This window comes from Harpia harpyja, chromosome 4 (assembly GCF_026419915.1).
Source record: "Harpia harpyja isolate bHarHar1 chromosome 4, bHarHar1 primary haplotype, whole genome shotgun sequence".
Taxonomy (NCBI): Eukaryota; Metazoa; Chordata; class Aves; order Accipitriformes; family Accipitridae; genus Harpia; species Harpia harpyja.
Genome location: NC_068943.1, coordinates 4676293 through 4699524, shown reverse-complemented (window position 1 = coordinate 4699524; position 23232 = coordinate 4676293). Strand labels below are relative to the sequence as shown.

Genomic DNA, 23232 nt, shown 5'->3' with positions numbered 1-23232 from the left:
ACTTCTGATTTGAACTAAATCAAAATCTGAATTTTATCAGCTAGTGTTTAAAGAGAGATTTTTTTTTTTTTACACTAAAGCACCTTTTTTTTTTTCCTCAGAAGACTATCAGTTTGACAATATAGCCTTGCACCCCTCTTTTGCTTTCTAAATTGGTTAAAGGAAATCTCAAACTTTCATTTTTTTAACATAGGAAATATTTAAAATAGAAAGGTTTAAAACACTCTTGCCAGCTTTTCTTTGTTTTCATTGTTTTTGTAGGTGCAACAAGCAGTAAGGAAACTCACGATATTCTATATGCCAGGCAAAAAATAATAGTCACAGCAAAGGCATTTGGCCTTCAAGCAATAGACCTTGTTTACATCGATTTCCGAGATGAAGATGGGCTCCGCAGGCAATCAAGAGAAGGTGCCTCAATGGGATTCACTGGTATGGCTTTCTGCCGATGTCTCAAAATAATGCATAGCTTCTTCAATTTAAATATATTGCTACATTTACTGTCACTTAGACAAACAACTTGATTTTTATTTCAGGTCATTTATTGAAAAACTCAGTAATACCAAGCTCTTCTATGTTTATTAGCACCTTTAAAATCGGGTCTGGAAATTTTGCCTGAAAAGTCACAGGCCGCTTTTTAAAAGCACATCCCATGAAGCATGTGACTGTTTTTGAAGAGAAGCTGGGGTAGAGGCTGTGCCGTAATTCCTCCCATCACAGAGCACGGGAAAGGCGATACTGTACTCTGCGATGACCACTCTACAATTGCTTTTTAAAATATGTGGTTCCCGTTCTCCTATTTTTTTCAAACGACAGTCACTAAAAAATACTTTTTAGGCGACGGAGTTGAGAAACAAATCTCGTATGCTAATTGCTAGGGGAAAGTTATTTTCTTATTATTTCCTTTGATTTGTTTTTCGTCTCCTGGCTCCCCTCCCAGTAAGTGCTGGTGACACCTACGGGTATTGGCAGACAGCAAGAGCAGCAGGCTCCTTGCCCCAGAGTCCGGTAATGCAGCCTGTTACCCTGTGATTGGTGTACCAGATCACTCGGACACCCTGGTGGGACAGCGCAGCCACCAAAGATTGGGGGTTTGCAATAGAAATCAGCCGTTTGACGCATGCATTAGAGAATTCTAGCACAGAGGCCGAACATTTTACGTTTTTTGTCTCTGCCCGTCGTTCAGGATGTACGTACGGTCATAGTGCATCTCTTAGGGTTTTGTTACCAAAGGCATGGGTCCTGGTGATGCCAGCTAGCAAACCGTATCTTTACAGTTAGCGGTATAGGATATCTCAAAGCACCAAGCAAAAAAAAACAAGCGTTCTTTTACGTGATCTCGACATGCCCGTGAAAGAATAGCAACCGATGCTCTTCAGCACAAACTCTGCCTTACTGTCTGTTGAGCTTCAACATTTGCAAAACCAGATCTTGTTTCAGAGGCAAAACGGTTAGCTCCTCGCAGCTACATTATCCATGTCCCTGTGGACTTCCACCCTGCATTCGTCTGCGATTGAAGTTGGGAAAATAATAGAGCTCCTGAGTGGTAGCACCTGCTGATGGCTACCTGATCTCGACCAGGATTTCCTAGCTTAAGGAAAGGCTTGATTTTTGAAGAAACTTAAGCATCTGAACCTCCTGTTGACAGAAGATGGAGTTGCAGATGCCTAGCACTGTTGAGAGCACTCTTTTTGAACGCTTAATGTGTATTTAAATACTTAACTCGGGCTGCCAATGTAGGAAATTTAGAAACGCTCAGCATAAACAACGTTGACGGTGGTTTGGACTCCACTGACTTTACGGTGGAAGTTGTCTGACATCAGGATAGGGTCCAGATAGGAGACAAATAAAAAGGTCACGTGTGGCAATTTAGGGCATAAAGTGAATTTCTAATTCAGCCATAGAGATATCTTGCCTTTCCATACGAGGAGTAAAGATCAGTAAAAGCTACAGGCTTCATTAAGGTGAACTCACAGCTCCTGCTCTTTGCCTCCTGCCCTTCCACAACTATCATCAACACATTTCAAAAATCCAGCAAACAGCCTGACAACCAGTCCCACCATAATTAGAGATGGGGCAACACTGACTCTTCTGATTTGGTGGCCAAAAAAAAAAAAAAATTAAAAAAATCTGTTTAAGTCAAATTTTTGGTAAAAAAGAAAAAAAATATTTGCAGTTGATCCAAAACGTTTCACTTGTTCTTTTGTTTCTTTTGCTTTCAGTTTATCTAATGTTTTTATAATCTTTCTTGCTTGTTTTGATTAAAATAAAATGTCATTTCAGAACTGTAGGCAAAAACATTTTGTTCCAAAACTATATAAATTAAACATTTTAACTTTTCCAATTTAATATTCATCACAGAAAATTACAAATGGGTCTTAGCTTAATCCATGACTTTGTATATAGCAGAAGTCTGCAGATCGTATTTGCTATTGACAGTCCTCTAATAACGTGAGAGTAAACTACTGAAATGTCGCCTTAATAACAAGTTCAAAACACACGATTTTTGTTATTTTAAAATATTTAAGATCCCTTCCTGCTACTTCTTCACAAAGAATCAAAATCATTGAAATCAACAGGACTAAAAGGAGCTGAGGTTTCCAAATTGCTCTCTTAGCTGGAGAACACACACTTACTTGCATGCATAGGGCCAAATTCATCACGCTCAAAACTAATGCAAATCCAAAATATTCAGCAAAGTTGCATGTCCTTAGATTTTCCCATATTCACATTTAGAGCAGTAGAATTGGCCTTAATGTAATCAAATATGTTCACCCAAGATTAAACAAGTGAAATAATATAACAAAGAATTTACCAGCTATTTAGTTACTATTGTGACCCTCATTGCTTATTGTAGCTGAGTTTTCTTTTCCAGTTATCTAAAAAGCAGTCTGGTTTTCCTTCAGTGAGCGTGTTTACATGAAATCAAATGTTTTCAAATGTAATCTAGCCAAATTAATAGATGTTTTATATGTATATTTATATATACATTATATATATATATATATATATAGGGGGGATAGATATCTACACACACGCACACACACATACACACCTGGCAAGAAGTTTTACAATACCAGAACTCATGGACTTAAAGTCAGAGTGTTGCCTATATAAATGGTCATCAGTTTTAGGAACGTTTATGTAAAAAATTAAGTAAACCTTGCCACAAGCTTTACCAGCTGACTTAGTCATTATAGAAAGTCCTGTGCTACATGCTGAGAAACCAGATATAAATACGAAACACTATAGGTTTCCTCTCTTTTTGCAGTCTTTTGTAGAAGACTAAAATGACACCATCATACAGTTACCTAAAAGACTTGACAGGTATTGATTTAAAGCACGATATATCAAGTGGTACTGTAAAAAGGATTTCATGGTCATAAATTTTAATGTCTTCCAATTTTGCACTCTCTCAGTAACTTGTCAATAACAACAATTCTGTTTAAAATATTTGCTTCATTCCTGCATGGCATTACGTCTATTATACAGTTATTTGGATACATAATCTGTGACAAAAATCAACTGAGTGCTATAAATCAAAAGTTAGATTACATTGTCTGTAAATTGTTCAGGAGTGTTTTAATGATAAAAAGTATAGCTTACTGCTACAGATCTCTTTATCAAAAGCAAATCTTTTTACAGAAATGTTTTACACTTTAAAAAATCATATATAGGTATTTTTATTTTTGTTATAATTATAGACTCACTTTAAATATAATTTTAAATATATTCTACATTTTTCCCAGAAAGTTAAGCTCCTTAGGATTTTGCAGGAATTATTTGTACACCCTTCAATTTTAGAATTAGTAGTTTAGCTAGGCAGAATTTGTTGTATTACAAATAAGGAACATCATAATCTTATTAATGGTGACATTTGATTAAATTGACTAAAAAAACTTTGATTAGACCTACTGTAAAGCACGTTAGTTAAGAAAATCTGTCTCCATGTAATTTCTTTCAAAAAAATGTAGTTCTTACTGAGTTTTAAGCTTTTACCTATTTTTAAGGTATTTTTTAAATAGACATTGAAATTTCAAGCTGAATATTTGGATGCCCGTAAGATCATGAGCTAAAGGTTGTTTAATAGGAAATAAAATAAAATTGAGCTACTTGTGGCTCTTTAGCAAAGAAACGTAACAACACTAAAAAAATCACTGTTTCTTTGCTCATTAAATTAAGTAGATTTTGCCTGCGCTCCAGCTTATCACCCAGACCCACTGCAGTCCGATAAAAGTAATGCCAGTTTTTTTGCAGTGGTAATTTCATTTAAAATAGGTGTGTGTCTGCGGTCACGCGTGAGACTCCTGAGACCCAAGCGATGGGCTGATTTCTAGCGTACGGCTGGCTTCACGTCAGTAAGAACACGGGAGCAGACGCCGTTGCGCGCAGGAAACCTCCTCGGGTCCTGACCCTTCCAACTTTTCCTGGCGTGCAAAAATCTCGCTCCCGCGAGAGGCTGCGGCGCGCGGGGGGACGGCGGGGCTGCGGGACCCTCGGCGTGCGGGAGGCTGCTCACTTGACGGCAGGTTTGCAGGATCAGGCTCATCCCTCTAACTAGTTTTGTTCTCTGGCACGGGAGGCGAGTCGTTTATTCCGCAGGAAGCTGGGAATTATGGTAGCCTCTCTTTCTTAAAACGCTTTGAAACCCAAGTGCAGAAATCACACCGGTCTGTGAAATTCCCTTAGAAATGAACTAATAATGTCAGATGTTACACTGTTAAAACTGTCAAACAAATTAGATATGTATTTGTTTTAAGGTAGCTAAGTACAAACCAGATTAAAACGGATTATGTGCCTGTCTATTCACGTTTGAAAATCTCAAGTGAAAAAAAAAGGCACCATCTATTTTTATTTTCTTAACATATGTTTTACAAGAAAGGATTAAAAAAAAGTGCTTCATAAAATCTCCGGGCACCACTGGTAGTTGTTTAATATACCGGTGACTAAATAAATATTGCAACCTACCTGCAACTGCTAACTATTGCAACAACAACAATTTAAACAATGTTGAGGATTTTATGATGCTAAGCCAATACTGAGAATTTAGAGCATGATCCTTAGGTGACTGGTAGCTTTTCAGTCCTACAAATCTCTTGCCATCTTCTTCAGATCTCATTTTCTGAACGCATTTTAATACAACTTATTTAAGAGTGGCTGGAGCTGTTATTTATATAGTTAAATTCAGAGATTATTATTATTATTATTATACTTAAGTGTTATTGACTGCCCTGGACAAACAATTGCACCTGAAATGGCTGAGAGAAGATGTATGGATTGAAATGGGGAGGGAGGAGAAAGAATCGTGGGTTCTTTCAAACGATATTGAATGCAAGCGTAGCTCAAGATATTTTTATTCTTAAAAAAATCTGGCAAAAGGCTATCTGCCTGTTGTTCAGTTTAAAAAATAAAAGAAACCAAGTAAAATAATTAGTTAAAGAGCAAGAAAGTCTGCGAGGCATATGAGAGCCTCAAGTGGTTGGAACATTTTGCTTGAACATCTGTTTGTCGATGCATGATTCTGGTGTTATTAATCTTCTTTGTAGGTAAGCAGGTGATTCACCCCAACCAAATTGCTGTTGTCCAGGAACAGTTCTCTCCGAGCCCTGAAAAAATAAAGTGGGCACAAGAACTGATTTCTGCTTTTGAAGAACATCAGCGATTAGGCAAGGTAAATATTTTGTTAATATGCCATAGTGGAAACCAAATTTGAATAATATTTAAGATTTAGAAAAATTAGTGATGGCTCTTTGCATTTATCTTATGAAGTGTGCTGTAACTGAGAGTAGTGCTCGTGAAGTCTGTATCTGGATAGACTATAGAGTGTATATTTATTATAAATGTGTCACTTCCCGATATATTTACAAATAGACCACTATCTTTTTCTCTGCCCCCCCCCCAAATGTTTTAACTTTAATTCTTTGATTACACAGCCTTTTGAGTACCTGCATATATCTACAGCATCGGTGAATTAAAACCGCTTCTCCATTATGCCGCAGAATCACGGTCTTGCTGTCATAGGAAAATATTTGCAATCGAAAGGCAGGTAGCCTGGCAGACGACTCGGACTGCTTGTGCAGACATCATTTATGGGAAGAAATAAACCGATTAGGAAGTCTTGCTTTTCTAAAAAATCTCTGTGTTGGTAAACCTGTTTCACTTTTGGGGGTTTGATCCTGCAAACATCCCTGGTAGTGAGTGAATTTACTTTTGAGCAAAACTGCTTGCAGATTGCGGTTCTTAATCATTAAAAATGGGAATGTTTTATGTGCATTTGTACCAATTGCTGGACCTGAAATTTGGATAGAGGAGAAAGCAAATTAACGCTAGAATATGATTGTTCCTAATTTAGTGCATCATTGAGTCTCACGTTTCCTGCTCTGTGGGTTTCTGCTATGTAAATATTGCGGTGGTGATGCACAATCTGTCTCCACTTTGTGCCAGTAATACTTAAATTAGGGGTCGCCTGAAGGAAGATTTTATGCTAGTTGCGGCATTGTCAGTTAATTATCTTAAAGGTTATTTGCTATAATCCAGTTTGCCTCTTTTTGAAAGAAAAAAAGTTGCAGCTAAATATGTTTATCTTAGTTGCAGCCAAGCCCGGGCTAGTTAAGAAGCAAAGTCCCGATGTCAGAACGGGGAGCGCAGATGAGCGGGATCGGTTCGCGTGTGCTTGTGTGGCATTCAAGTGGGAAACAAATCTCTTCAGTAGTGAAGTTCAGATATATAAGACTGTGCATAGCGTCTCACTTTCTCCGGTGCCATATAAAGGTTTTCTGTACATTTCTTCACTTTCTGGTGGGTAGAAATAGATTGGGGTGTGTGCCTCCCCCGTTCCCCTGCATTTCTAATACTGCAGATGTTGTGCGTTAGAAATGCTAAAACCGTCAAAGCAGAAATGATGCTTTCATCTCAGGGTAAAAGTGTGACAAGGTATTTGCTGTTGCTCTGCCCTTCTCTTTGCTAGGCTATCGCATCCCCTCTGTGGTACCTGGGTGCTTCCAGTACATCCATGACTACGATATTTGGGTGCTGTCCTGAGCAGTTATTTCAGAGTCACTATTAGGATGCTGTATGCCTGTAACTCTTTATTCTGTTCCCTCGATTTTGAAATGTAGATGTCTTCATGCAAACAATTTAGAAATAGAAAATGTACGACTGGTTTTGCCCATTACTCTGATTTACAAAGCTTGGCTCCCTTACAAAAGGCACCGTTATAAACATACCGGTGGCGCAAATGTGTAGGCAGGTAGATGCAGAAAGAAAAAAGTCAAACAACATAGCCAAATATTGTTTATGTTTATGATGTGTATAATACTATTCATTCATCTGAATTTAGTGTCAGAACCTCATCTAAGGAATACCCCTGTCATATGAACAATCAATGAGGAGACTGGACTGAATTTAACTCTAGTCCCAGTATTACACAGTCATGAAGCCAAACGTGTTTAATATTGAAGAATTCCATATTAGGCAAGCATTAGTCCTTGGATTTGTTTTGAAGCTGTTCTTTTACTGACATAATGCTGGTTTCTTGCTAAGATCAGCTATTCGGGGGAGGGGGGTTTGGATTTGGGGTTTTGTTGGTTATTTTTAATAAATGCTTTTAAAATAGGTTATAAGCTTCTATAATCGGCTGCAAGAACAGATTTGCTGAGGGTTTGTGGTTTGGGCTATTTTTTTAACCAACCAGGTTGCATGCTTCATATATTTTTGCATGTAGCCGTCTATCAATAAAAAAGGACTGGCAGGTTAATATGTGAACTTCTAGATCTTATATCACCGCCGTATTGCCGGGCTTCATAACAAAATGGGAAAAATAGTTTTCCATGTAGCGCTCCAAACTTCTTAACTGAGTTTGCAATTTGGTACTATAAATGTGTCAGTAAGAAGAGCTTGGACGGTCTGATTACTTAATTTTTTTTTCCAAAGCAAACATATCTCACTGAGGGATCCTCTTGCTCTGCGTCCTAGCAACATGCTCAAATGTAAGTAATAACTCTTCCCCTACCACCTCCTGACAAATACTCCACACAGCGGTTTTAGTAATCCTCGTGTCCTAATGAAACACCTCTTCTGTTTTCCTTTTCCTTTTATTATATTAAAGTGTTCATGTCAGTAAGACTAAAAATATAGCTGTGGTTAATACGGTCGAGACTTGCATGGGTTTGCCATGTTATTAATCAAAGTTGAAAGCCTGGAAAAAATAAATGTGAGGGATTTGTGCGGCTGTTTGTGTGGTAGATAAGTTACTGGTCTGCAGTCTCTGGGATCATAGTTTGTTATTAATTGGGTTTAAAGTTTGATGCCCTTAGTCAACAATATTTTATATTAAAATGCAGTAATAAGCTTTTATAATCTATTCCAGTTTGAGAGCTACAATTGCCGCAATGATCTTTCTTTGAGAGAAGGCTGAACCAGGCTACTTCATCCTGGAGGCTGAAATGCTTTGACATAGTAGCCCCCAAATGTGAGTACTGAGGTCAGGAAAAATTAGGATCTCGGATGAGCACTGCGGAATTGGAGATGCTGTGGCGGTGTCTGAGCAGAAGCAAATTAGAGAGCTAACCAGCTAGCCAAAAGTATTTGGGCTTACCTTACGGAGATAGTCTTGTCTGAGGGGTTGTTTTGGTTTGGCTTCTAGGTTGGTTTGGCGGGGGGGGGGGAAGTGTCACGTTCTAATCTGACTGAGAAATAGCATATCTAGGAAATACACGGTAATATATTTTGTATTTTATATAACTATTTATTAAGTGCACTCTTTTGTCTAGAACTTTGAGATCTAAAAATGAAAAGTGCTTAAAAAGTATTATTTCCATATCATTTCAATATTTTTCCAGTAGAATTGCATGACTAGGGAATATGATTTTCAACATTTAAAAATTCATCCTAAAGAAAGCAGGCATAGCTGTTGGGAAAGTCTAAATATAAGATAAATGTCAGAGTGTGTTCAAAAATGAAAAAGAAGGGTAATAAATATTGTTCTGGTACTCCAAAGGACAGTTTCTGTTCTAAATTTCTGAAGTATATGTACCGCATTAAACAGGGAAGTGATCTTGTAAATCCAGATTAACCGAGTCCAAGGGGGTAGAGTTAGTGGGAGAAGTTACTAGTTTATTTCAAGAAAAATACCTGACTTCTACCAAGGAAGGTACAATAGTCTTTACTAGGTGAGTAATTCCTGCGTTTACATTACCAATACACTGGATACAGGAATATAATCTCTTCTATATGTAGTTAGTGTTTATACATGACAAGAAAGTAACACACTGAAAATGTGTTTTTGAGCCATTTGACTTGTAAATACATCAGGCACAATATCATTATCATAACGGGATCTTCCCAAGTCATCTGGTTTTCAAATAAAATTTAGACAGAAAGAAAAAGCAGAAGGGTAAAGTAAGAGGTCGCTTACACATTTATCTCATGTACTAGTTAATAAATGCTTTCAAAGCACCCACCCATTAAGCCAGGGAATAGCTAAATGCTGCCGCCGAAGTCGCCTGTCAGGTAAGGATTATTTAGAGTTAAGGTAAGTATTTCACAAACCTAAGCTGTAATATGGGTTGAATATTTCAGCTCCCATGGGGCAAAACCGAAGAAATATCTGTACACGCCACATACAAATGCACAGAGTGCTTCTGAGAAGACCTTTAGCATATGTTTCTTGCATTATATTCTGTGCCATTGTATATCGTATTCCCGGCGGCTGAGGAATAATATATATGAACTCCAGCAATTTGACAAACTATACAGTTTCTTTTACAGACCTTTCCAGGATTATGAAAAATCTTAGGAATGCATTTATTTACACAGCATCTACCCAACAAAGGAATGGAAATTTCCAGCAGTGGCTCCCTTATAATGCTCTTTGTTTAGGAAAAGCTACCCCAAGCCACTGTATCTTGGAGACGATGCGCCCTCGTGCTTGGGCCAGATCCAGCTCCCACCGCCGCCCGGGGAGGTCTCTCCCGGCTGCCCTCCCTCTCCCGGCAGTGCCACAACCCCCCGGGAGGGCTTTCCGTGTATGGACCCAGCCACGAGGGATCCATCCCACCCCAATCCAGCCCGCTGGGAGAGCGGGACCATGCCCTGGGGGCAGCAGGCTCCTCCGGGCTGCTTCCCGGGAGGGATGCGCTGGAGCATCCCTCTGGCACGGGGCGGTGCGGGACCCCATCAACCCACGGGGATTATATCGTGCTTCGTAGGGCGTTATACCTCGGGGCTCTGACACGGAGCTGGGGGTGTGGAAGCAGCCTGGCTCCCCGCTCCCCTCGCCCGGGACAAACCGCAGGCAGAGCTTTGAGGTGCCACCAACTAAGCGGGATCCCATCCCGGGGCGACGTCGGCAGTGCCGGGTACCTCTGTGCACGCTGGGCTGCAGCGCTGTCAGCTCCGAGGAGGACGCAGGGCATTCGCTGTCATTTATGTTAATTAGGCAATGTATATTCCTCAGGCTGCAGAGTGGGGGATTCGGGGGTTTGTGATAAATTGCCACCTTTTTCTGAGGTTCGGCCTTGAGAAGTTTAGGCTCAGGTGCATCTCTATGCAAAGATGGAGCGCGCTGGTGGGATTGAAGCATGGGCCGCTCTTAGGTTGTTTATCTTCTTAAAAAGTGGCCAAGTGAAATTTTGATGTGAAAATTGATGAATAAATAGTGATCGAGAGAGTTCATATTAGTACTTAAAGTCTCTCTACACAATTTTATCATTTGAAAAAGATTTTAGAAATGTGTTTTGTGTCACAGTTGAAGGCTTTTCGCTTAGAAATATCCATCTGGGGGCAAATTTTGAACCTTTACAATAGAGCAGAAGGGACTGTATTAGCTAATTGCTTGTGCTATACTGGTTCCTACACCGGCGCAATCAGTCCTGAGGGAGTTATGCCAGGTGGGGAGAGAAGGAGACAGATTTTACTACGTGGGGCTGCAAAAGCTCCTAAGCAGGGCAGAAACTCAATACAAAACAATTTCTTGCCAACTCCCCCACCCCACCTCCCCCCTCCCCAGCAGGCATTCAGTGGCTCTTAATCTGTTTTCCTCCACTCATTAAAGACCTGCGTCCAAAACGCGGAGGGAGAGGGACTCGGATGGTGCTTTGACATTTCCCGCGGGGAGAAGTTTCTCCGCAAACCGGGAGCAGAAGGACGGATGCTGTGCCCCTCTGTAGCCTTTCCACCCGGCAGTAGCTGCCGAAGGAGTCGGCTGCTGTCCCGGGGGACGCGGACCTTGCAGAGGGCATGGCATGGCATGGCATGGCATGGCATGGCATGGCACGGCACGGCACCCCTCCGCGTCCCTCCGCAGCAAGGCACGAGCCCTCTGTCCTTGTCGGCTCAAGGAGGTGCTGTGCGGGGTCTCGGCGAGACAGAGCGAGTGCCCTTGCTTTTGGAAGGGCCGTGCCATGCCGGTGCGCTCCCAATGCCGGCGACGCTTTTTTTGCAGGTGGGGAGACAGACACCTGCCCACCGTCACGCCAAAAAAAAAAAAACCTGCTCTGCACCAAGCAACCCACCGAGGCAACTACCCACCTCCCAAATTCCTCTTTAAAAAGCATTAACGAGCGCTCACGAGCCTCGTTTCAATTTCCAAAGCGGGATCTAACCAGAGATGTAATGTTCTGACCAGATGGCTCTTTTTAAGGTTTACTGAGGGAATTCAGAAGCCTGTACAGCCAAAATATTGTTTCAGTTAATTTAAGTAGCAGCGGTCTTGCTGCCTCTTCACTCCTCTCTGTGCTAGCTGGCGTTTCCAGGGACCTGGAGAAGCTGTCTGCAAAAGCTCCATCAGTTGAAATAGAGAATGGCAGTAAAAAATGGCTGTTCGAGCCTATTCAGAAAATGAATCTGAAATTAGAGAAAATATAGACTACAAAAGTAACGGTGATTCCATTCTCGCTGACAGAACGAGCCTCACTGTATTTACTTTTCTCACCTGCATTGTATTTTATAGCTACCTTCCCCTTCAATATCAAATGCCTTTTGTGTAGTCATTTACTTCCAGATGAAATTTTCTAGTCTATATTTAATAAATTGCTTCCGTGACTATAAACCTCAAGTTAATTCTAAATTACTTAATTAAGGGCATCTGAGGATACTGAAGTCTTAATATTAGTTACTTTTCATTTTTTCATATAGTAACTATGATGCTCTCTAAGGGAAAAAAATGCAGGGTTGGATAGGATGTTTGTCCAGGAAGCTGCTTTTGTGCTATAAAATAAAGATTTGCTTGGCAGCAGCAAGTGTGCTCTCTAGGATTCTTCCGTTCCCGATACATTATGAAACGGAGGATGGAAACCAGTGGAGAATAGTCCTGATTTCTAGGACTTTTCTTCTGATTCTTTAATTTTATTCTTTCCTACTCTAGAGGAGCATGCAAGAAGGCAACCACCACAATGAGAAGGAAACGAAAGAAAACGTAAAGACAGCAGTAAAACCCCTCATGTCTGCCTTTCATTCAGGGATCCTAAACAGGGTGTTTGCTCGGTGAGAGGTAGAGACTTTGGTGGCTTGAAGGAGTTTCTGGAGCTGGACCAAGCAGGATGCCCTGGCCCATCCCAGCCTAAATGGCTGTCCCCAGTGGTTCAGGCAGCTTGGGGGGCTGTAAGAGGGAAAAACAGCTTGTCTGGCTCACACAGCAGGGCCAGACCCTTATCCGTGGGCTGGCAATGATAACGTCAGGCGGAGGAGAAGTAAAGGGCCATGTAGGTCCCTGTTCTTCACCTTTCCTGCCCCACTGTGGACTTGAGGGATCACAAAGTCCTTCCTACCTGTTGAGCTTTAGAAAGGGCTTTTTCTGTCAGAGTTCTTGTACTGCTGCTAGGCAGTTATTTGAAGTAAAAATTAATCTCCATTTCATGTTGTTGTGCTCTTTCTTTCTCGACCTTTTGTGTCCTTCCATCTGCTCCTAGAGGTAGAAGCCTCATACAAACAGGACTGCTTCTGGCATTACAAACTGATTTATCCTCTGAACCAACTAACTGCTTCTGCTCTGGTGGAAGTTTACACTGGTGAAAAGAAACAAAAGGGAGTGATATTTAACCTTTCTTCATCTCAACAAAATGGCTACAAAAACTTGCTGGTGCTGATACTTTGCAAAATTCCCTCCCCATCAATCCCTTCCTTCAACAGATCACAGAGACCCACTGAGCATCTCCTCTTGCAAAAAAGACATTTTCGACAAACCTTGTCAGGGACCATTTATTTTCCCCAAAGATTTTGTGTGTAAGTGTCTTTTCTCCCATAATGTTGCTACAGAAAAGGGGCGAATGTCAAAGGGTTCAAAGGAGAGGATGCAGAAATACGTAACCCAAAAAGCTCTGTTTGTATAGCTTGCTGTGCGTGGAGTCTTCAGTTTGTCTTATGTGACTACACTAGTTATTTGGGCATTTCCTACCTACTGCAAAGATGCTAAAAGGGGGCCAAGAGCTGTGTGTCAGCCTGATCTGGAGGCAGGACAGGCCTGAGCAGAGAGGAGTGCGAGACATTATCTTGTTATAGCCTGAAAAATGTGCTCAGTTGACCCAGATATCACTGAACACCTAGCAGCTCACTAACCTTCGGAAGTTCATCACTAAAAGGTGGAATCATGACCCAGCTCTTTATGATGGCTCTTTGGCTACAACTTGCAGGAGAAAAAAAATTAATTAAACCTGCATTCAGCACCATCACAGCTGTTAGCTTATTTCCTACTCTTGACTTCCCCAAAAATATGGTTTCAACCTTCTGTTTCAAGGGAAAGTCATTCCTTTGTAGTCAGGATAATCACTCCTGCCCGAGGCACAGACCCAATGCCATTTGCTGCGACCAGAACTCTCTTCTCTTTTGTTCATTACCTGTAAGCAAATCCAAGCATTCTTTTTAAGCCCCAAAGCAAAGATTTCCAAATTTCCTCTGCAGGGGGTCACTTAAACAGTGTGTGTTTTCATTTAATCCCAGGGGAATTATCTTCCTGAATGCCATGCTTTTAGGGGGAACCCTTTGCCATCCACCTGCTTCCTTCCCTCCTCAGAAGAGCAAATCTGCCCTTCTTCCAGAATGCAACACTCTTATTTCCTTGTTAATATTGTGCAGGATTAGAGATAACGTTCTCAGATCCAAGCAGATTCTAGTGCGTTTATTCCATATATTTTTGTGGTCTCCAAAAAGTCATAACTAGACCTTCAGGGTTTAGAGGTGGGCGAGCCACTGGATTACCATGGAAAGAATTAATGTTTCTCAGATAACTGTGGATCAAAGATTTCTTGCATCTGTGGACTTGAGGATGCTTGTCTATACGGGTTCTCCATCTCCCCTTGTGGGACGTACGCAAGGTTTGCACTGGCCAGCTGGCATTGCCCATTCTGCTCGTTTCCATTTAGCCTGGCATCTGCCCGCAAGTGCTGATACCGGTCACAGGGCTTGGAAGGGGACGTACATAATTATTTATTTAGACAATGGGTGTATTCACACACAGCCTTTGGCCCGTGTTACCAGAGCAGTATGGGAGCTCTGTTTGATTCACCACATCTCCTAACGATGACGGGGGTGGAGGAGAGAAGGGTGGCTGGCTCACTGGTCCCCCGACACCCATTTCCCCTAGCTCCTAGATGCACATCCCTTCAGAAGGCAGCCAAGTAGGACAAGGAGATAACCCGACTGCCACACGCTCACTGCAGGCATTTGGTCTGCAAAGGAAAGTGTTGCTAGCTAAACTGTTGAGAAAAGTAATTGCAGAAAACCAAATCTTCATCAACGGGGCAGTATTTCTAACCCTGTGACAGCAGAGTGCCATCAAAGGACCTCCACTCACTCATGAGTTTGCTTGTCTTCTGAGCAACAGTCACCTAACTAGTGGCAGAGATTTTTTTTTTTTGGCAATTCCATAAGCATTAGATAACCCCTATCTTAGGCCTGTACTTAATTCAAAATTCAGCAGCAGGTGCTGTCTTGCCCGTATTGCAATTTCATGGAACATGACCTTGGCTTGCTTTTCCTGTTCTTCCACTGGCCTGGGTACCCAGAGTCTCCCCCATGCCAAAGCCTTATCTACTCACCAGGATCCCCTAGCACCTCCAAGCCTACCATCTAAATTGCCTGACTAGATTCCCAAAGTAAACTGCTTTTGAAAAAGTTGGCTGTCTCTACATAGTGGCCCAGGACAGCCCATACGTTGACACACACAACAAATGAATATAGCACTATTGGCTATATTCTTTCATCTGATGCAAGACTTTTTTTTTTCTTTCTATTGTAGACAAGCCACAGGCTTAATGTAATCTTTATAAATATCTTTAAGAAAGTCCTGGCCACTGTCACGGAGGAGTTAAAGTTGTTGGCTACATGTATGATGAGAACTGGTAGAACAGGGCATCAAATCAAAGGTTTATTAGCAAAGGCTTGTCAATGATCAAGGTAATTAATAACAACAGCAGAGCACAGAGTCCTCACAACCCGTGCTCATGTCTGGAGTCTCATCTGCCATCGAACAGGAAGCTGGTAGACTTTTTAGAACTTATAGGGCTTATTTGGTACTTCAAAATTTATATCCTTGCTATGCCTTAGGAAAGCCAGTCCTCACATTCAGTACCAGTGCAGGTGATTAATAGATTCCAGTGGTGAAAGAACTGAGGGTCTGCAGTAACCCTCTTAGTGAGTTCATTGCAGTCATTGGGATGGACGTGGATAGAGGCACAGATAACCACAGACGGAGGAAAAAGCCACAAGCATTCCCATGTGCAGAAGTACATCTAATTCTTCCATCTTGTCAACCAAAGGGGACTAGCTCATCTGATCACTGTCCCACATGTCCCAGAACAATTATTATTTTACTTTAATTAACTCATGTACTTTAATCCACAGCTCAGAGAGAACTGTGTCACATGACTATGAGGTGCCTTAAATGTTCTGTATCATGATAGTTTTAGCCAGCTTGTTTCTCTTGGTAACCCAGTGGTACATAAGGAAACAAAAGATGGTGAGAGTAAAACCCCACGTAACGTTGCATATTATATAAAAAGGTTTCAGGACAGATGAAGAAGTATGAAACTTTACTTTTCCTGATCTTGTGGGAAAACATGAAGGGTACCTCACTTGTGATCCTCCTGTCCATCGCCTGTTGCAAAGTCAACACAATGATAAACACTAGCAAGAGAACTGGCTGTATCGTTTCTTCCCCTTTCCTGGTTCCGCCAGAACATATTGATCCCCAGACGACACAGAAATCAGGGACTCTGAATCCCATCCATTTACCTTCTAGAAAGGTAAAATGCTTCTTGCCATTAAAAAAAAAAATACTCTGTTTATGAGATGGTCATATAGATTTACCAAGCTCCTAACTACTCCCAAAAGTTTCACAGAGCAAATGTTCCTGGATACTGGCACGCATAGACACACAAAAAGAGGAGGCCTTCATGTTCCAGGAAACACTGCATTAACGTGTTCATCTTTTGGCCATGGCAAATAACAGACCAATGCTGAGACTCTCTGCAACTTGATACATGTCATTCCTTATAGGTAAAGGAAATCTTTTAGGATGACATATAGATATGACAAGAGCCATGTCCAAGATCCATGGCAACACATGGCCAGAGTTGTCTTCTACGTTGTCAAAGACGAGCCCTCAATTACATGCTGAACTTGGCTAGATCTGGGTTGGTTTTGGTAGTGGCTGTATTTATCCAAAAGGCGGTTCCTAAGGTACAAGCGTAAGCTCTGCCAAACTGGTGGGTTACAAAGTTTGGTTCTGCATCTCTTCGGTCTCCCCACAGCCACCTGGAAATTCACTGCATTAATTATTCCTACTGCACAACTTGATTTGCCCCCCTTTTTCATGAGCCTGTATCTTCAGCTCCTGACCTGTGAAAATGACTGTTCTCTCTCAACTCTGCCTTATCGCTTCGCCTGTCTGTAGGCTGGATCTTTGTATCCCTTGGGACTGACCACGCTCAATTCTCTTTTTTTCCAAGACTATCATTTTTTGCTGTTCCCTTCTGAAAAAAAAAAAAAAAAAACACCCTAGCAGCTTTCTATAATTTTGATTCCCTTCCAGCTGTTTTCTGTATTTGCCAAAAGCCTTCTCTGTTCCATTCCCAAAGCACTTTAGGACATATTGAAATTCAAAGTAGAGCTGTTAAGACCTCACTCAGCATGGCCTGCATCTTGCATAAATAGCTGTTAACGTTTTTAAAAATGTTACTACTGTTTTAACAGAACATTAAATGTCATTGTGAATTTATCGCATTCAAATACTACATGGTTCCTGGGGGATGCAGCAAATTGCACAGTACCGGTCCTGCGTCGTTCAGCCCGGAGAAGGTGGTCTGATACAAGAGACAGAGATGGGGAAATGACGACGTGGTGGGCTCTGTGGGCAGCTGCAAGAACCAGGCGGAGAGAAGAGGAGCTAGATGGGTCTGCCACCGCCTTCTTGCTCTGCTCTCCCAGAGCTAGCCAGAAGGAAACACCTCTGGGTCTTTCCTTGCTTGTCAGTCAACTGGGAAGGACCCTTAGCTAGTCTGCATGATGACCCAAAGCAAAATGCCGCCTGTTCACTTTCTTCATTGCTGATAGTCTGCCCCGGCAGAGGCGTACAGTGAGCAGGCTGAGGGAAGCCAAGGGTTGTGCAAATGCAACCCCCCCCCCCCCCGTGTTGTGCCTCCTCTGCAGCTCCCATACCCTCCCGCACAGGCTGGGGAGTGCCAACATCACCCTCTTCCTCACGGGGCTTCTCCCCCAGCACGTCCGCGGTGTTGCTGCAAGAAGGACGGCACTGGCTAAGGGCAGCAGAATTACGTGCTGCATCGCTTAAAGCGGGGGCAGTGCCTTTGGCCCACAGAGCCACCCGTTCCTCGGAAGGGCTGCACGTCCAGCCTGCTGCCCGGTGAGCGCCGCAGTCGTCCTCCGTCCCCCCCCCGGCTTCTCATCCCACCCGAGTTACTTGCACCCGTGCATCGTCACCCGCCGGCTGCGGCTCTGCCTCCCGGCTGCTCCTCCGTCAGCCTTTACCTGGAGGGCCTGGCTCTTCCCAGGGCAGGTCTGACACGTTTGGCTCGCCTGCTGGCGGGGTCCTTTTACAGGTTTCTAAAAAGGCTCCCGCTGAATGATTTATACGGTTACACGGCGAGCGAGAACCACAGCCGCCGAACGCGATGGATGCAAACCCCAGCCTCGCACCACGCACCCGCCGTCGCTCCCGTTCACGCTGCAGGCTTCCTTAAGAACAGACCTTTGGTCCCACTGTTGAACTACTGGAAGTCTAAGTACAGGCTGGAAGCGTGAGATCGTTGAGAAAATTAGCCAACAAGAAAATTTAGATCTATGACTAAATTAATCCCCAGATGAATGCTATCAAAGCAAATGGTGTTTCTAGAAAGTCTTGTTTTCTTTATATTCATGCGAGAGGAAATCAAAAGAATGCTAAAGGCAAATTTCATCTAGCAGAATTGGAAAAGAGAGCATGGGGACAAAGCTATAATTACTGGTATTTCCTATCTGTTGAAACCTGTGGGTGGAAAGAGAGGCAGTGAATAGAGTATATTCCATGGCATTAAAATCCATTTCTTTTTCTGGACTTTAGCTCAACACTGCAAATTAGCAGGGAGAAAATAAGCCTCAGAGTGAACAGGCAGAGAAGCCAACTTCTTCATGTTACTCTTTGCTGTTAGAAAAAAAAAGCATTTTTTTTCCTTCAAGAATTCAAATTCCTAGCAACCCAAACTATAGCTGCACACTGACAAGAAGAGAACGTACGGCCGATCTCAAGCGGTTCAGCGTTCGTGTGTCCACACACACCCCGTTATCCTGGTTTCCTTTCTAAACATGTTATTTTAATGAAGAGGCGCCAGGCATGCTGTTTAATTAACTCCTGCTTTCTAAAAAAGACATCCTGGCCCAGATTCATCATGCTCCAGCTTAAGCACCTGCAGAGGTACCTGGCTTCGGAGCATCCCGTGTACAGTCAGTGGAAGGGATAAGACCCTCCCAATCACGATTCGGATCACCAGAGATCAGAATTGCCATTCCTAGCTGCCCATCTCTTTCTGCAAACTATTGCAGGTACTTAGGATAACTGTGCTCCTAAGTCAGCCATTTCACAGAACTAGGAAGGATGATTCCAGACCTTAACATATCTCTACTTATCACTCTCATCCCACATGCAGATTTCTCTTTTAAGCAATAGCTATTATTTGACCGAATGCCTATAGAAAAATAGGCACAATGAAAACATGTTTTTTCTTACAGTGAAAAAAAATGTATCTTGCAGTTTGAGATCACTGCATAGACCTGAATTATTCTGAAGAAGTCCTATGTCATAAGATGTTTACTTAGTTCCCAATTTATTTTCACAACAGTTAATAAATGGAACAGTTTGAGGCTGCATTTCTGTAAAGGTTTAAAAGTATAAGTGAAAATGGCCGAGTTGTAGCCAAGGCAAAAAATGGTGTATTATTATTAATAATAATAACAGTAATAATAATAATGTTGTTGTTGTTGGGGTAACGTAGGGTTGATTGATTGCTCTGTAAACAAGAAACTCAATCCGAAGCATCTGCCCTTGAGTATCTGTCAGTCCCATTATTCACCAAACCCACCTAAAATACTGCGAGCTATAGTAGGAAATCCTACCTTGAATAAAATAATAGTTTTAACTATTAGGTATTTAATGCCTTTAATACAGCCTGTTCTTCCACACAACAATATTGATTTGTATTAGATGACTGTTTAAGGTGGAATTTTGTCTTAACTGTTCTAGAATGTGATTTAGTATTTAATTAGCACTGCTTCAGTCAAACTAGATCTGTCACTGGCGCAACGCATTTCCTAAACATTTTTGTAAATGGGTTATATTTTCACTTTACTTACTAAAGTCCTCTTATTTAATGATCATCAAGCCTTACATGAAAACCAGAAAACAATAAACGGCTTGTTCTCCTCTGCATTTCTCTCGCTAGGCGTGCACAGACACACATGCCGCTATCGTTCTTACCCTGTTCTTGGTTAGCCTCACTCACTGTCAAATCGAAGGCCAGCCTGTGATCCCCGATCGATTGCAGCAGGACATTAAAAGGGTGCACAGTGCTTCACAGGGACGCCCTACGCAATGCTGGGGCCGGGCCCGCAATTCTGAATTCTTCAGGGAAGGGATTGCGTCTTTGTATTTGGTTTTTTCAAGAATGCGTTGAAGTACTGTCAGAATTACAAATCAGATTTTTTGGGTTTTTTTTGTCTACTGAGCTTTGGCGTGTCTTGATGCGCAGTGTTTTGTCTTCAAAATCCTACCTCAGCAACACATGCGTGGATTAAAGCGTCCAAAGGAATAAGTCAGGTTTGGCCCTATATAAAACACATGTCTTGTGTTGAAGAGTTAACTACGATTCATAGTTAGTTATTTTAAACTTGTCACCGTGGTACCAGGACAAAATCCCTCGAAATACAGAGTGACTTTTGAAACCTGCCCTGGCTCTCAGATGGCCACCGCTGAGGCACACTGGCTAGTTCCGCATCCGCTCGGGGAAATTCCCTATACGCAGAGCTCAGGTGGGCTTCGCCTTGGCTCCAGAGCAGATTTAGGCAATATTATCACACCAGCCACTTGTTTTTTCAGCTTTCATCCCAGCCCCTGGCTCTAAGCAGAGGCCCAGCCCATCTTTATCACCGGAGACCTGATGGAGAGGTGTAGCAGCTCAACCTCAACACATCCCCAAGTCAGGAAAACTTCCCTGAACCCCCCCCCCAAATGCCTATTGCAGTTCCCTGACAAAGATAACGCTTCTGGCTTTGCCCTCCGTCCGCAGACATTTTTGTCCCGGCCCTGCGGCACAGCCCCGGCGCCGGAGGGTGATGCCAGACACGGGGAGCAGAGCTGCCCCCCCGGCACGGCGTCCGGCACGCACGGCCTCGCTGCTCTCGGCCCTCGACGTTTGCCAGCTAGAGAGGCTGAAACGGGCAGGCTGCATGCTGGGCTTCTCTTTTCTCTCTCTTTTTTGCCTCCTCTTTGGAGCCCTCAGTGCCCACCGCATTTCTTTAAATGCGTTTGCCCCGTCTCAGTTAGTTTTGTCTCCTACAACTGCTTCAGGATTCCTGTGGCAGCTGATGTTTCTTGGCGAATGGATGTCTTTTTAAAGAAAAAGACAAGCCGACTACGATTTCCAGAGGTCCTCTCAGGAAGTTTATATTCTCTCTTTTCCAGGGAGCGTTTACTTTCCACGGGAGCATGATCGACATGCCATTACTGAAGCAGGCACAGAACATTGTTACGCTTGCCACAGCCATCAAGAAAAAATGAGCTGGTAAATGAAGCTCTCGCCATGGGGCCCCAGTAGCTGTTTTAAAAGATGACTATAATACTTGGGGGGGGGAAAATTAAAGACGTCAAGCTTAAGTAGAAATTCATTTCCATTTTCTCCATCTCTCATAGTTTGCTTGCCAGAATTGCTAATTACTAAAACTATTCCCGACTCAAACCACTGCTCCCTCCTGCATGGCCCATGCACTACTCATAGCCTGCAACGAAGTTACATCACCGACTGCATGACATCACGATAATTACTACGAATGCGGGATTATGACTTCACTGAAGGAAAAAGGCAAAACGTAAGCTGTGAGCTCTCTTAAAAGAGCAGATGAAAACCAAGTCAATTGCTTCTATTTGTATCTACGCTTCTTCCCGCTCCGGTGCAGAACTCCCGTCAGAACGGGCAAAGCCTCAAATAATTACGCACCGGTTGAAATAATTGCGATGAAAATCATCACCTTGTACGGGCTTCGCATTCTCCCCCCCGCCCCGTAAACGTGCAACAGCCATTAAAAATATTGCTCCGACAACGCGGGACTCTTGACTTTCTTTTTCTTTTTTTAAGCAGTCGCTATTCAGTGCGTTTCCTCCTGGAAGCATCCAGCCCAGGAAGGGTTGGACGGCAATAAACTTGTAGTTTTCGGAGACACAATGCAGCAGAACTTGTGCATATGGTCTCGAGTCAGATTTACATCACATTAGGGATACGGCTACAGGTCATGTGGGCCGTGTGGTTAACGGGCTTAGTAAAGCTGTTTTGAAGAGGTTAACCCAGCTTGTAGTAAGGGTAAATAAACATAACAACCAGGCATTGTCCTCTATTCAGCATGTACTCTTATATGGAGGGCTAAAGGGTATTGAAGCTGCAGAGGATCAACTTGTGGTTGCCAGAGGACTCCAATGAAGTTTGAAACACCAACAATCAGAGATTTTGTTTCTGTTCCTCATTAAATCATGAGCTTTTGTGCTCAGACTATGAACGACTGTTCTTTAAGAAATTAACAGAATGGGAAGTTTTAAACTATGCACCAACCTTTTCATGACCTACACAGCAGCAATGCTGCTGCACTTAGACAAACACCGCGGGGAAGGCTGTTCTGTTTATTTAAATTTGTAAATAGAAAACAGTTGTTTTTTAGTTTCATTTTTCACCGCCTCCATGGCCATTTTACGTATGGAGTCACAGTGGCTTATTCCTCCCATCTGCTGCCTTAGTGTGTTTCCCTTGTGTCTCTGAGCAGCGATTTTAAACATTTGGGGTTATTTTTGCTTTAATTAAGGGGAGAGGGAAGGGGGGGGGAGAGGAATGGGGGGGGGGGAGGAAAGGGGGAGGGGGGGGGGAACCCAAACCAAAACCAAACCCACCGACCGCCCCGTCTGGAAGCGGAGAACGGGGGCGGCGGGAGCGCCTCGCCGCGGCCCCCCCCGGGAACGGCGGGGACACGGCTGGCCCCGGCCCGGGGAGCAGCGGGACGGGACGGGACGGGACGGGACCGGGAGGGGGGGGGTCCGTCCCCCCCCATCCCCGGCCATGGGACGGCGACAGACACCCCCCCCCCCCCCGGGTGCCGTCCGAGGACGCAGCGCCGGGTGATCCCTTACAGCGCTGGGACCTCCGGGCTAATCTGATTAATTAAAGACTACCTGTTTATAGCGCGCCTCGCAGTTTACCCCTCCCCGCGTTTCAGGGGCACCCTCCGTTATTAATTCTCGGCCGGCTAAATTATGGGTAACGCTATTAAAACATTATCAGAACTAATGAGAAACAATTACTTAGGAGATGAGCTGGGACAAGCCGGAGCTGGGCACATGTGTAGTTATCCCCGCAGATTACGTTAATAAATCATCAGGTGCAAGGCAAGACGGAGGCGAGGCCTGGCGCGGGGAACGGAAAATGAGATTTATGAGATATAGGGTTGTTTGGGGTTTGGGGGTTTTTTTTTTCCTTTTTTGCATAATTTTTT

At 43.0% G+C, this 23232-nt stretch overlaps 1 protein-coding gene across 4 annotated transcripts in view; it reads left to right on the top strand.

Annotated features, from left to right (window-relative positions):
- CLYBL (citramalyl-CoA lyase) overlaps positions 1–21798 on the top strand; it is a 175591-nt gene extending 153793 nt beyond the window's left edge. For 2 of the 4 annotated variants that reach the window (XM_052785704.1, XM_052785701.1), the window contains 4 exons: positions 262–429; positions 5544–5668; positions 21164–21263; positions 21392–21798. In XM_052785704.1, the coding sequence (XP_052641664.1) occupies positions 262–429; positions 5544–5668; positions 21164–21259 (389 nt within the window). In that variant the 3' untranslated portion in view covers positions 21260–21263; positions 21392–21798. The other 2 variants (XM_052785702.1, XM_052785703.1) reach the window with 2 other exon arrangements.
- Positions 21799–23232: the final 1434 nt, after the last annotated feature.